Here is a 13,310-nt window from a genome sequence, read left to right on the forward strand (position 1 = left end):
AGAGGAAAGGATGAACCCAAGGATGGAATGGAGATTGGGACAGGTGCTTCATCGATTTCAAGTCAGGGAAGACCAGGCAGAGGGCTGTAGGAGCAAACAGTGCTCTGGCCGGGGTGACGGTCATGAGGGAACAGATATAAGCCAACACAAACACATGGCAGGGGGACCATGGCAGCATGGTGGGTATTTGGGAAGGGAGGAAGGCCAGGCCAGGAATAGCCGCCTCCCCTGGGAGTGAGAATGGGCACAGGGCCACAGAGGGCTAGGAGCACTGCTCTGCACACCCCTTCTCTCTAGAAGGTGTGTGGTTAGTGCTTCCGTCATAAATCTCGCCCTGAGTACTATCTGGAGACAGGGCTTCACTGAAGGACAGCTGCACCGCTAATTTTAGGTTTGTGCTGGAGAAGTCGGGCAGGGCAGGGAGGAGTCAAAGTGACAGCCCCGGGCATCTGCTCCCACAAAGGCATCCAAGAACATCTCGCCCCTAGCTTGCTAGCATTTGGAGGATGACACTCAGTAGGGCTATTCACATCCTCTGATGTGGTACTTCATCCCCTTCCTGGAAGACCCCTTCAAACCCAGATTCTGGCATCCAGGTGGAGTTGAACAGAACTCATTGGGTACATCTGAGTTACTATTTGGGGGGATGGGAGTTCATGGCAGAGGTGAGTAGTGGCACAAACGTCCCATCTGCACACTCTCCTCTGGCTCTGCTGTCTGATCTGAAGCAGCCAGCCAAGTATCCAGTGGTATTTGTATTAATGGTTAACAGTATTATGGCACATCAAAGCTCATGAGATTTTTATACATTATTTCTTAATGCCCACCACAAACCCAGGAGGTAGGACTTGACATTCACACTTCGAGGAATTGTGAAAGTTTGCTGAAGAATAGTTAAATGAGTCACCATAGAATCTACTAGAAAGAGGGCTACAATGCTAGTCTTCAGATTTCAGTGTCTTTGTCCTTACCTGGCACTTGGGGGCGGCGGGGGGCTGGGAGTAAGATAGAAAATAAGACAGCTATGGGAAAGAATCCAAACAGGCAGGGAGCAGATAATCATTTAGCCTTTGAGAGGAAATAGCCATTCTACTGAGGAGAAAGACTCCCCTATTATTAAGCAAATTGTTCCACGAGTATGAGCCATTTAGACGGCAACAAAAATTTAAACAAACTTTAGGTGCTTATGATTATCTTACATATGGTGGTTTAGAAACAAAATGCTGGAAACAAACCTTCTAAGACACTCCAGGGGTGCTTTAAGAGCTAAAGCTCATGTATCAGACAGGGTTTAAGTCCCAGCTTTTCCACTTAAATCCCAGCAAATCACTTACTTCTTTCAGCTCCCATTTTGTCCCCTATAAAATTGGGGACAGTAAGAGCACCTGCCTCGCAGAGAAGAGGAAAGAATCAGATGGGATAAATGCCTGTGAAGAGCTCAGGACAGGGCTGGGCACAGCAGGAAGGCCATGGCCATGATGACCACATGGTAGTGGTTGGTAAAGAAACTACTTCTCTGTGGAGGATTGGTTTTAGATGGGCATTGGGCTCAAGAAGGGGAAATCATCTTGCCCACATTTTATAGAAAAGACCAGAAATGCAGATATCAGCCTGAGGTCCCCGAAAGGTTCCTTTTGTCATTTCAATCATTCCCCCCCTGCCATGAATCCGTGGTTTTTCCCACGGCACCCTGGTCAGATCTGTGCCTGAATTCCACTCGCTTTGCAGCAGAAGAGCAAGAGACATAGCAACCTGATGTGAGTCTCTGAAGAAGGGACTTCTGTGCCTTGTTGCTTACTCTGCTCAGGCTTGGCCTGAACAAGGAAGACAATAAAAGCTATCAGTGGCCCAGAAGGGAGAAGTCTAGTGCCAAGGTTCTCCAGGAAGCCTTCCAAACAGCATGGCACCGCATGGCAAGAAGAGATAAGTGGGTGAGACTCCTATGTGGATCGGCCCGGCAGACATCACACCGATTTTCACACAGTGTCAGGGAGGCAACCACATACTCCTGAGCTGCCAAATGGATGAATGGAAACACCGCCAGATTAGAGGCGGTCTTGTTGAGAGAGGAAAAAGATAAAAGTTCACAGACTGGTGACCAAAGGACATGTTGAGACCGCAGATGTCACGAGCAAAGGCCCACACAGCACGAGAAACACCACACGTACCTAAATCACACATATCCAAATGGACGTAAATGGAAGTTTAAGAGGAACTAATGTACAATTACAGAAAAAAACAGGAAAGCTCATCTTTTTTGGTCCCTGAGCTGATGATTCTGAAGTTCTGTATTACTCGCTGAGGATCCCTTGGTAAAATTGAATTGACTTCCACTTGGCAGAACACTTGCTCTCCAGATGTTTCTAAAGTGAGGCACATAGGACACTGACTCCTCCCAAAATGGTGGTCTTCAAACAAGACGCATTCCCTGGCCAAATCGGGTCTAGGACAGGGTGTACTATGGACCCATCCTGGCTATTCTGGATATGTTCGGGCTTCACAAAGGCTAGGGCAAGTCTCACTGTAAAGGACTCTGCATAACTTGGTCTAATCCCATACTTCTCGATATATTTGATGAGGACATTTTTTTACTGAAACAAAATGTATTTCAGTCTGGGAAATGCTGGTGTGGAGAGCCACAGGTGAGGATGGATGAGAATGGCATTACAGTGGTGACCCAAGAGAAAAATAGTCAGGTGGAACAAGAGCCTAAGATGGATGCTGAGATGCAGAAAAATCTCATGGCTGGGCATGGAAATGCTACTTTGCCAAACGACCCCACATATCTCAGAAATTGGCTGAATTCTTTCTAATATTCTTTCAAGGTCCTTGCTGAGTCACTTTCATAAATGATGGATCTTAATGGTTCCGAATATCTCATGTCTAACCATCTCTCCCTTTTTAAGTTTGTGATTCACGCCACTCCAGCAAGCAGGAGTGAGTGGGCTGAGTTTCATTTTCCAATCATAAAAGTACATCTCAAAACCAACACGCACCCATGATGGACTACGCTAAGGCCCGGATCTCATATCACAAATTTAAGTGGCCAACTCTAGAGATGCCCTGAGGAGCATCACCTCTGCCTGTCATTTCTAGACTGTCTTTTTTAGGGGCTACACAAACTATGTAGAGTTTCTATGAGTAAGAGGGATACCTGAAGGATCCAGGCAAAAAAACATGGGCTTTTAAGTCAGAAAGATCTGGGTTCAAATCCACGCTCTGCCATTTCTTAGCATTGTGACCTTTAGATAAGGCTCTCTCCCCATGGTTTCCTCATCTGAAAATGAGGATAATAATATACCCCTTCAGGGTCATCGTGAGGATTAGAGGAAATGATGCATGGGTGGGGAGGGATGCCCGTTGAAGCAGGATAGTTATTGCACCATATCTACAAGAGGGTAGTCATCACTCACCTCAACTGGAAGCACCATGAGAATACCCATGAGGCCTTCTCCATTTCTGCATCTATTACAAAGAGGGGAAAAGCACTACAAAAGTGCCCCTACCTGATTACTCGGGTGCGCTTCTGGGTATAAGGGGTGATGACCTTGAAAAGCAGTTCCATTGCTCCATTAATTCCCAGCATGGCCCCCGTGGTGACTGAGAAAGACCAAATCACAGTAGTTATTAGACCATCTGAACCAAGAATTCTTTTCAGCATTACAGAGTAGGCCTAAAAGACAGGGGAGCTCCATCACCTTCCTTGCCAAGGGCCACTCAAAAGCAGTGAAACTCTGTGGTCTTTGCATCCTTGGCTTGGAAGCAAAGATCACCTGTAAAGCATACATTCTCTTTTCATACGATCTTCTCAAAGGGGGCCCAAGCCATGAAATTATGTTTTTCATTCCTGATGGCCCAATGTACTTCTTCATTGTATTCTTACTCAGAACAGTCAAAGCAAATGCCAAGCAGATTTTTCTGAAAGTAGATCCTTAAGTTTCAATTCAAGTGCTTTCACCCACCATCAACTTCCCCCATGATACATACATACACGCACACGTACACTCAGGCACACACAAGGGCATACACACACACACATACACTGCCAGTATCTTACAAGACAGTTCCTTAGACTCATTCTGCCATTGAGAGACTTCACAATGAAGAAAGGTCATGGGTGGATGGGTTAAGGTTCAATCCAACTTGGACTGACTCCTTTAAAACTTTTAGGGGCAAGCTAATAAAGAAGGCAGCCCCCTTTCTTCTGCACCCTGGTTCCAAGTTCCCTGACAGCTTTCGTAGTTGGATCTCCCATGACTGAGTCTCAGACTTACTGTGCCCCCATCTACTAGCACATCAGGGAAGAATCAATTCTTCCTCCTCAGAGGTCACTAGCCTGGGAAATTTTTGCCTTTTTGCCCAACTGGATGGTTATTAAAAAAAAAAAGAGCCATAGATCTGAATGACAGAAAATAACTGATAAGGGTATCGGGTCAGCCCAGTGGCTTCAAATACAAATTTTGGACCCAAAACTTCTGGACGTCACGTTCATCTCCAATGATGTCCTGGCTTCTCTGCAGCATCCCCAGTTCCTCACTCCACTCAGCTCACTTTAGGAAGAGCTCTGGTCGTGTCAAAAAAAATAAGGGGAGCCTTCAAGAGACAAAATGGAATCAGTCTGGCAGGGGGCAGAAGTTTCAGGGAAAGAAGGAAAGAAGGGATTTTCCATCGTGGGACTCTCTTGTCTCTTTCCTCCACCGTAACTGGGTGGCGGGGGGGGGGGGGCTGAAATCGAGGCCTAGCAATGCCTTGTGCTTTGGGCCAGCCTTGTTCCAGGAAATATGAGTGGGAGCAAGGGGGTCATGGAGAAACAAAGAGAGAGAAACAAGGGAGGCTTCTCCTGGCTTGCTCCAAGCCTCGGGAAAGAAGGATAGATGGATATCTGGGGGCTCTAATATAGTTCATCCCAGTACAGTCCACCAGAGAGAGACTGAGGCCGACGTCTTAGTGATTACAGAGACTGCGTGTTCCTGGAACATCCTCTCTGCATAGGGCCCGCCTGAGGCTGGTACAGGCAGTAACTGCCTGGATCAAAATTCAAAGATTTGGCATCCTAGTCCTCCCATCAATCTTCCACTCTCATGGCTACTAACTCAGTCCTCTATTTCTAACCTGGAAAAACATGCTGGAGCAATCTCTTGGCAAATCATTCAGCAAAATTCTAGTATTAAGTAGCGTTAGGGACAAAACAGTTTTAGGAGCACAGATTCTAACACGGAAGACTTTAGACTTGGAATTGAAAGATGGGAACAATAAGAACCACCCCTACACACACACACACACACACACACACACACCCGCCGAGTTCTTCCTTACCGGCTCCCTGCCCAAGGTCAGACCTCTGGCAGCTCCATCAACATCCCCATTGGCCGGTAGAGAGCTGCTGAAGGGTTCATTGGCTGTGGCAGCCCCACTATGGCTCCAGCCAACTCCTTCCGCAGATAGGAGCTGTTTAGAAAGCTTTCTGGAACATTCAACAGTGGCTAACAATTCACCAAAGAGACAGCAACCAATCCACAGACTTTGTGAACTCTGCTTGCTTCTCATCAGTGAAGTCAATGTATAGTGATAGTATAAATTCTAAAATAACCTTTAGGGAACAATTCATTGGGACAATAAATGTAGTCTTAGAATATGAGACAAATGGCCACCTCCTCATAGCTGCAGGCAACTCCCAACATTTTTTAGAGCTCCGTGCTAAAAGGAATTCTTCAAGATCTCTATAACCAATATATATAATAAGAAAGGTAAGTTATTCAGCCTAATTGTTCTTTAGGAAACTAAAATGAGATACTTCGAATCTTCTGCTGCTGGCAAGCTCCAAGTGGGGGTGGCTACCCTCCGGCTGCTCATTAATGACAGTTGTCCTTTACACAAAGCCACAGCTCCTCACTTGGGTTTTCCTTAATTAAAGATGGGTTTGTACAGATCTTTTCAGCCTCTCCCAAACTTTCTCTGATTTTCTGGTCAACATATATGAGTGTGGGAGGAGGTTCTGTCCGTGAACATGGAGTCAAGGACCTATCTTGTTTCTTCCTGAAAATATTTTGTTTATGGGTCCTCCATGGTTATTAATGGAATTAATGAATGAAATAGGACCCCACTAACTATCTTAGTAGTTCTGAGGATAGTTATGGGAAAAGTCACCTCCTCATTCCTCTTAGGTGTGTTTTTCCCATTATTTCAAAGGACTAAGGGAAAAGAGTAGAGCAGGGAAGGAAAACTAATTGAGCAACTACAATGTGACAGACATACCCATGAACATCATCTCACTTATCCCATCTACCAAGTCTAGGAGCTCTTATTACCACTATAATTTTACAAAGGAAGAAACTGAGGTAAATAGGTTAAGTGCCCATGCCACAGGACTCCCAAGGAATGAAATCAAAGTCGAACACAGGTCTTCCTGGTTCTAAGCCATGTTCTTTCCTCTAGAGAGCATTACATCACTTTCATTGTGCAGGAGAGGGGCTCAGAAAAGAGAAATAAAGTCTGTCCCCATTCTAAGTGAGATGGGAGGTACAGAATCTACTCTGTTCATACCAAGTGTCCCCATATGGAGAGTAAACATGAGTTTTGGAGTTAGAAACTCAGCCCCCAAACTTGTCTGTATAAACTCAAGTAATTGTTTCTCTCTTCCAAGCTTCATTTTCCTCTTCTTGGCTATAAAATGGTAAATGTAGATATAGGATTATTATGATAATCTGAAATAATCCAAATCAGGAGACAGCAAATAAGTATGAACCCATGCGCTATGATGCATCTAGTTACCCGAAGGACTATGTTGAGAAGCACTGAGAGATAAAACAAGGTAAAGATGTTTTGGTAAAGGATGCTGTGATCAACAGGCAACTTAGGGGACATAGTAGGGAGATCTGCGATGTGAGGGTCGTTCTTGACATTGCCCTATGCCTTGAATATGATAAGGTCTAAATAAAGCCCTATGCTCTCTCCTGCCATGGGTCTTTTTTCACCCTGTAGTACTAATAGAGAGGCTAGAATACTATAATGTGTGCTTCCCAAGGGAAAACAAGACTGACATCTAACTTCAGGAATGAGCTCAAGAGTTCTACCTGGAAGAGGAAGAGACAAAGAAAGAACTTTTCACCTCTACAACCTCTAAAACGTGAGGCTCCTTGTGACTTATTTGTCTTGTTGGGACAACATATATCCTCCACCCAGACCCTCCTTCCAACCCCAGCCCCTAAATGGTTTCTAGGTGTCCCAGCCCAGGTCTGGAAGCCACCCCAGAGAGCCACAATTTGAGTCACTTACCACTAGAGGCGAACACACGCAGAGCCCAAAGACAGTGAAGGAGGTTCTGGCTGTGGGACAGGTTTTTCCTGGACAGAATCAATGTCACATCGAGTGCTTCCAACTCCAGTGCCTTCTGTCCAAACTTTTTATCTAGAAATATAAATCAATCCATCTTCGTTGTGTTTCACATTAATTCTGAAGGCTGTACAATGCATGGGGCACAGGAAGGCAAAGATGGAACAGGCAAGAGAATTATCATAGCCAATGTGACTTTTCCAATCTACTGGGAAATGCTACTAAGTACATCCCCATTGGAACCAGATGGCCCAGAAGAGCTAAGGCAGGGTATACATAGGGTCCGTTCATTCCTCAAGTAATATTTACATGAGGCCTTGTGGATTGTAGGACTCACACACATAGGTAAGCATGATTCTGGCTGTCCTCAAGCGTGAACTATAGCTTAGAAGGGTGTAAATTTCTTCCTTTCAGATAGTTCTGGAATGTAGGATACTTAAGGTACATAACATCCAAATGCAATGTGTGGAACTTGATTGGATCCTCCTTTGAACACGTCTGTAATTGCCCCATTGGGAAACATGTGGAGAAATTGAAATGAGTATAAATTACACACGTATTGTTAATTTTGTCAGATTTGTAATCGTGGTATCAGGATTATACAGGAAAATGTCTCTTTTCAAAGAAATGCACTCGAACATATTTAAGAGCAAAATTCTATCTGTAATTTTCCTGAATTGCTATCAGACTCACTGCAGGTAGAAATGAGTAAAAGAGAGACAAAATCCTAAACCTGGTTTACCAATATCCACCTCTAGACCAAAGGACACCAACAAAGAGATGGCAACCAAACTAATATGACCAGATCCCTTCACCAGAACAGAGGCGTCTATCGGGCTCCATTCCTGAGCTGCCAACCTCATTTCCGTCCTGTTTGGGTCAGCCCCCGGCAGCCTGCACGGCAGTGGTGAGGGCTACAATCTGGTGATGGCAGAAGCTGCAGTGATATAATAATGTCAGTAGTACTATCCAGGTCCAGAGCTTGGGAATCAGGGCCCTGATCCATCCTGCATCTCTCTCTCTTCTATGAAACCTACATGACTCTAGTTTGTCAGTCCCCACATGCTAAGCAGGTGTCATACAACCTCACTTAATCCTTACAGCAACCTTAGAATTAAGGACTGATACCTTCATTTTGTAGATGAGGGACCAGTGGCTCAGAAAGGGTAAATAACTTGCCCTAGGGCGCACAGCTAATTAGTGTCAGGGCCAGGCCTGAAACTCAGATTTGACTTCCCAGTTCATACTATTTACTACCAGGGTACAACCCTTCAGGTGTTGGCTCACATGTCACCTCTCCCTGACCACACCATCTTGGAGGAACATCACCCTTTTTTTTTTTTTCCCTCACAGCTACTAGCTAATTATCATACTCTGCTATTGCCTAGTAAATTATTCACTTTCTGCCCTTCCCCACTTGAATGTAAGTTCCATGAGAGTGGGCCCCTTATCTGCCTTGGTCACCAGTGTTCCCAATGCCTAGCGTTGTACCCAGCCCCAGGAGACATGTAGTAAATCCCTGGTTGCATATTCAATGAATGGATTGTATTGGTTTTGTCGAGAATACACTCACACGGGTGCTGACTGATGCCTGGGTCTTGGTCATGACTTGTGGAGTACTGAATGGACTCAAAGCAGAGATCCAGACAATGCAAGGTCGGAGTGCCCCTGAGCCCCTGCTCCCCTGTGGCTGCCGCTGCCTGCACTGGACAACACAGGTCCACCTTCTGCAGCACCTGAGCACCCCCACTATGACTTATATAAGACCTCCCACAACTGGAGCTTGACTGTTATGACTAGTTTGCAAGGGTTGCATGCATCCTGAGCGCGCAGGCTTTTTAAACTGCGCACCAAGAAGTTCTAAGGTTTTAGGGAGGTGTTTCAGGGTCTTCTCTGAGCAAAAAGAAATGGGTATGGAGCATAAGTAGAAGGAGTTCTAGGCTCCCATCTTCCCTTCTACTAGGGAAGCTCTGCTTCCATGTGGCTTACAGTAATAGGCTGAAAATTTGCCCCACCCCCAAAATTCATGTCCACCTGGAACCTCAGAACGTTATCTTATTTGGAAATGGGGTCTTTGCAGATTTAATTATTTAAGGTGAGGTCACACAGATTTGCGTGGGCCCTAAATCCAGTGACCAATGTGCTTGTAAGAAGGAGAGGACACACAGAAGGACACAGAGTAGAACACCATGTGAAGACGCAGATAGAAATGGAAGTGACGTGTCTACAAGCCAAGAAACGCCAAGGACGGCTGGAAACACAGAAGTTAGCAGAGAGGTGTGGAACAGATTCTCCCTCAGAGCCTCCAGAAGGAACCAATCCTGCCGACATACTCGTTTCAGACTTTCTGGCCTCCAGAACCGTAAGAGAATACATTTCTGTTGTGTGGAGCCACCCAGTTTGCGATAATTCGTTATAGCAGCCCCAGGAAACTCATGCAGTTATATAATGAGCTTCCATTTAAGATTCTGTTCATAGAAATGTTCTGTTTATTGTTAGAGTGATTGAAAACTGCCTGGGAGCACCTCCCCTCTGTCCCCCATCTGCTCCATGCCCCATGCAGCCCACGCCTGCTCAGGGCCCCACCCTAGCACAGCACCTTGGACTTGCTGACGTCCGGGACAACAAAATGACCTCTCCTGTGGGGCTGGTCCTGGCACCACCGCCAAAGAGTCTAGGACCTCCCTGCACATCCCCACAAGAGTTTCCCAAACTGCTCTCATGATAACAACCCCGCAAGTGCCTTTTCAGCCACCTGTAGATCCGGGGCGGGGGTGGGGCGTGTGGGTACCTCGTAGGCCAACTTTGGCCAGCAGTCGGAAGAGGGGCAGGAGGACGTCATAGTCTGGAGAAGCTGTCCTGGCTGTGTCCACCAGGGTCTGCAGAAGGGCCTCGCTGCCCCCCTTACTGATCATGTAGCGAATCCTTCGGTCGGTGCCTAAGGGAGAAAGCAGAGGAGAGCGAGGCCCCGAATAATCACCTTCATTTCCTTAGCACAGAAAGCAGACCCCCACAGGGACAGAGCAAGAAGCAGTTCATTTGCCCCAGAAACCAAAATTGTGGGGTTTCTGAAGGAACTTGTATAAATCTGTGCTTTTAGATAAGGGATTGGGGTGGGGGTGAGAAATGGAGAAATAACGGAGTATTTAAGAACCTAGGTGTGTTCACCTGCAGCAGCTGTAATAAATGGAATCCACTTTCCCTGAGAACCTGTGGAGTCCTGGTGCACATATGTACATAAACATGAATATAGTAAGAATATAGGCTTACCTAGAATCATATCCTTAATAGAAGAGGGAATATCAGTATCCCTCTGGTATAGGCTTGAATCCTCTGTAACCGGGATTGGGATGATAGCTTGTCTGGAATAATTTAATTGATGATATAACAGTTTTATGGTGCTGGCCTCCAGTAACCAACAAGAGGAATATATGGAAATAGCTACAGTGCTTCTTTAAGAAACAGACATCCAATCTTCCGTGTCAGGAGTTTTGAAAAGGGCCTGGAGCTAGGATCAGGTATATTGGTCTTTCTACCTAAGAATAGTTGTGAACAGGGACCTCCCCCACCTCGCCCCAGGACAAGCTCAAAAGCAGTGATTACATTTCAACTTGGAAGGGGACCCCAGTGATTGTCCACACACTGCACATGGTTGATCTAACAAGGTGGCCGACAGGGTGGGACATTATCAGCAAAGAAGACCCTCTGGCGTTTCATCCCACTGAAAAGTAGCATCCTCTACTACGAGAGCAATAATCAGCACCTATATCAGAAGGACAACTCCAAGGTTTCATTCCAAGAGTTCCAGGCACCTCTGGACAAAGTGAAGGAGGCACCATCCCAGAAGACAAGAGGCTTCGCCTCCACAGGGTACCACACTCAGAAGCCTGCAGGGAAGTCACCCTGCCACGGGAGGGCAGCACAGCCAATGGGAAAACCTTACTAGGACCGGACCCGCCCTCCTGGAACTGAAATGGGAGGCATCTCGGCTTCAGAGTGACATTCCCTTTGGTGTCGTCTGGTGTAAATATTTCTTCCTAATGCAATGTGGCTGGCATAAGTAGAAACGAAAACGGAGTGAATGCTGAAATGTCCAAGAAGGTCTATTTTCTAGAACCCTCACACTGAAGTGAGGTAGCAGAGGCATGCTCCAGTAAACTAGTTGATTCCAGCGTAGTGAATTCTGTCATCTTTTCTCTGAAGACTTAATAGCTTACCACACCACTAAGTCGAGCTCGTGCCTCATATTCCCATCTGCACGTCACATATGTTAGGAAGTTGCCAATACCCGGCTCTCTAAATGGGCCAATGGAGGGGAGTAGAAGTGGAGGGGTAGAGTCATGAGGGCTAGCTCGCTCCAAGGACAGCCACAGACGCCTGGAGGACCTTGGGTTAACCACAGATGAGATATTATAGACTAACCACCCAGAGCTGAATTTCCTCTTAAGTTTGGGTCACTGTAGGGTGGGTGACAAGACTAAAGAAACCCGACTAAGTCTGAGGTACAACCAGCCCACTTTACTCTGGGGTCTTATGAACCTCAGTGAAAATGATGGGCTGCTGATTCTGTCTCTGAGAGAAAACTTGAACTGGATCACCCCCACCGCCACCCCCAGCCCCACCAGATTCCAGGAGACACAGCCACCCGCCCCTACTTCCTCCTACTCACCAACAGAAAGCAGATCTCCGAGAACCTGGAGGATGGTCAGGATGGACTCCTTGTCTGAGGAGCTCTGCAATGAAAACACAGGCAGCCATCTTTACGAAGGAAAGCACAAGGAGAGAGGCGGTGTGTCAGGGACATGGCAGGGTGTGTTCCCTTCTGCTGAGAAAGGTCTCCGGCTGTGAGAAACAGTTGACGGGGTGTTCCTTAAATGGTGGCCATGACGGTGCCTCGTTAGCGCAGCAGGTAGCGCATCAGTCTCATAAATGGTGGCCATGAGGGGACCCAAGGAGACAAGGGTCCCAAGGGGCTCTGCCTCCGTATTTAGCCTTCAGGACCCCTTTTGGGGGACCCGTTTCGTAGTAACATCAGCACAATGGGCGAAAGAATAAGCAACGGATATCACTCATATGTGGAATTTAAGAAACAAAACAAACGAACAAAGGGGAAAAAAGAGACCAACCAAAAAACGGACTTTCGATAAGAGAACAAACTGACGGCGACCGGAAGGGAGGTGGGTGGGAGGATGGAGGAAACGGGATGGGGATGAGGAGCACACTTATCGTGATGAGCACTGAGTAGTGCACAGAACTGTTGAATCCCTATAGTGTGCACCTGAAACTAACATAACACTGCATGTTAACTATACCGGAATTAAAATTTTTAAAAAAGAAGAATGTGTTTCTTAAACAGAAAAAAAAAATTAATGAAAAAAAAATGAAGCATCAATACTTTATGCAGAGATAGCCAAGTGAGAAGGGGCTTTGCGGGTCAAGCCCATGCAGTTGTCAGTTAGGAGGGCAGGCTTAGATTCATTTGAAAAACAGGGCAGAGAACGGAAACAGAAATCCACGAAAACTGTTCTGAGGGAAAGACGTCCCCGAGTAGTAAGGATGAATTCTTATTTTCTCAAGAGAAACCTAAGATAGTACAAAATCTCATCACTCCCAGGCCCTGGTAATCACCATTCTACTCTCTGTTTTACAAGTTCAGCTTTCTTACATTGCACACAGAAGTGATATCCTACAGTATTTGTCTTCCTCTGTTTGACTTACCACACGTAGCAGGATGCCCTCAAGGTCCATCCATGTTGTTGCAAATGGCAGGACTCCCTTTCTCATGGCTGAATAATATTCGTGTGTGTGTGTGTGTGTGTGTGTGTGTGTGTATTGGACTTCACGGCTCTTTTATGGTTGTTTGGTAGCATTCTGAAAAACATGCATTGCACACTTTCCCTAGAACAATCTTTGTTGCAGGTGCTAGGAACACAGATATACACAAAACTTTGTCCCTTCTCTAAAGATTACTATCGTTA

General features: G+C 46.1%; 1 protein-coding gene across 1 annotated transcript in view; it reads right to left on the minus strand.

Annotated features, from left to right (window-relative positions):
- AGBL1 (AGBL carboxypeptidase 1) overlaps positions 1–10,262 on the minus strand; it is a 784,924-nt gene extending 774,662 nt beyond the window's left edge. Inside the window, exons 1-3 of the mRNA XM_025893095.2 lie at positions 10,124–10,262; positions 7,276–7,407; positions 3,507–3,600 (exon numbers count right to left, since the gene is read on the minus strand). Of these exons, the coding sequence (XP_025748880.2) occupies positions 3,507–3,600; positions 7,276–7,407; positions 10,124–10,247 (350 nt within the window). The 5' untranslated portion in view covers positions 10,248–10,262. The remainder of the gene's footprint in view (positions 1–3,506; positions 3,601–7,275; positions 7,408–10,123) is intronic.
- Positions 10,263–13,310: the final 3,048 nt, after the last annotated feature.

Source organism: Callorhinus ursinus, unplaced genomic scaffold (assembly GCF_003265705.2).
Source record: "Callorhinus ursinus isolate GAN/ISIS: 27379988/994484 unplaced genomic scaffold, GSC_fseal_2.0 scaffold45, whole genome shotgun sequence".
NCBI lineage: Eukaryota > Metazoa > Chordata > Mammalia > Carnivora > Otariidae > Callorhinus > Callorhinus ursinus.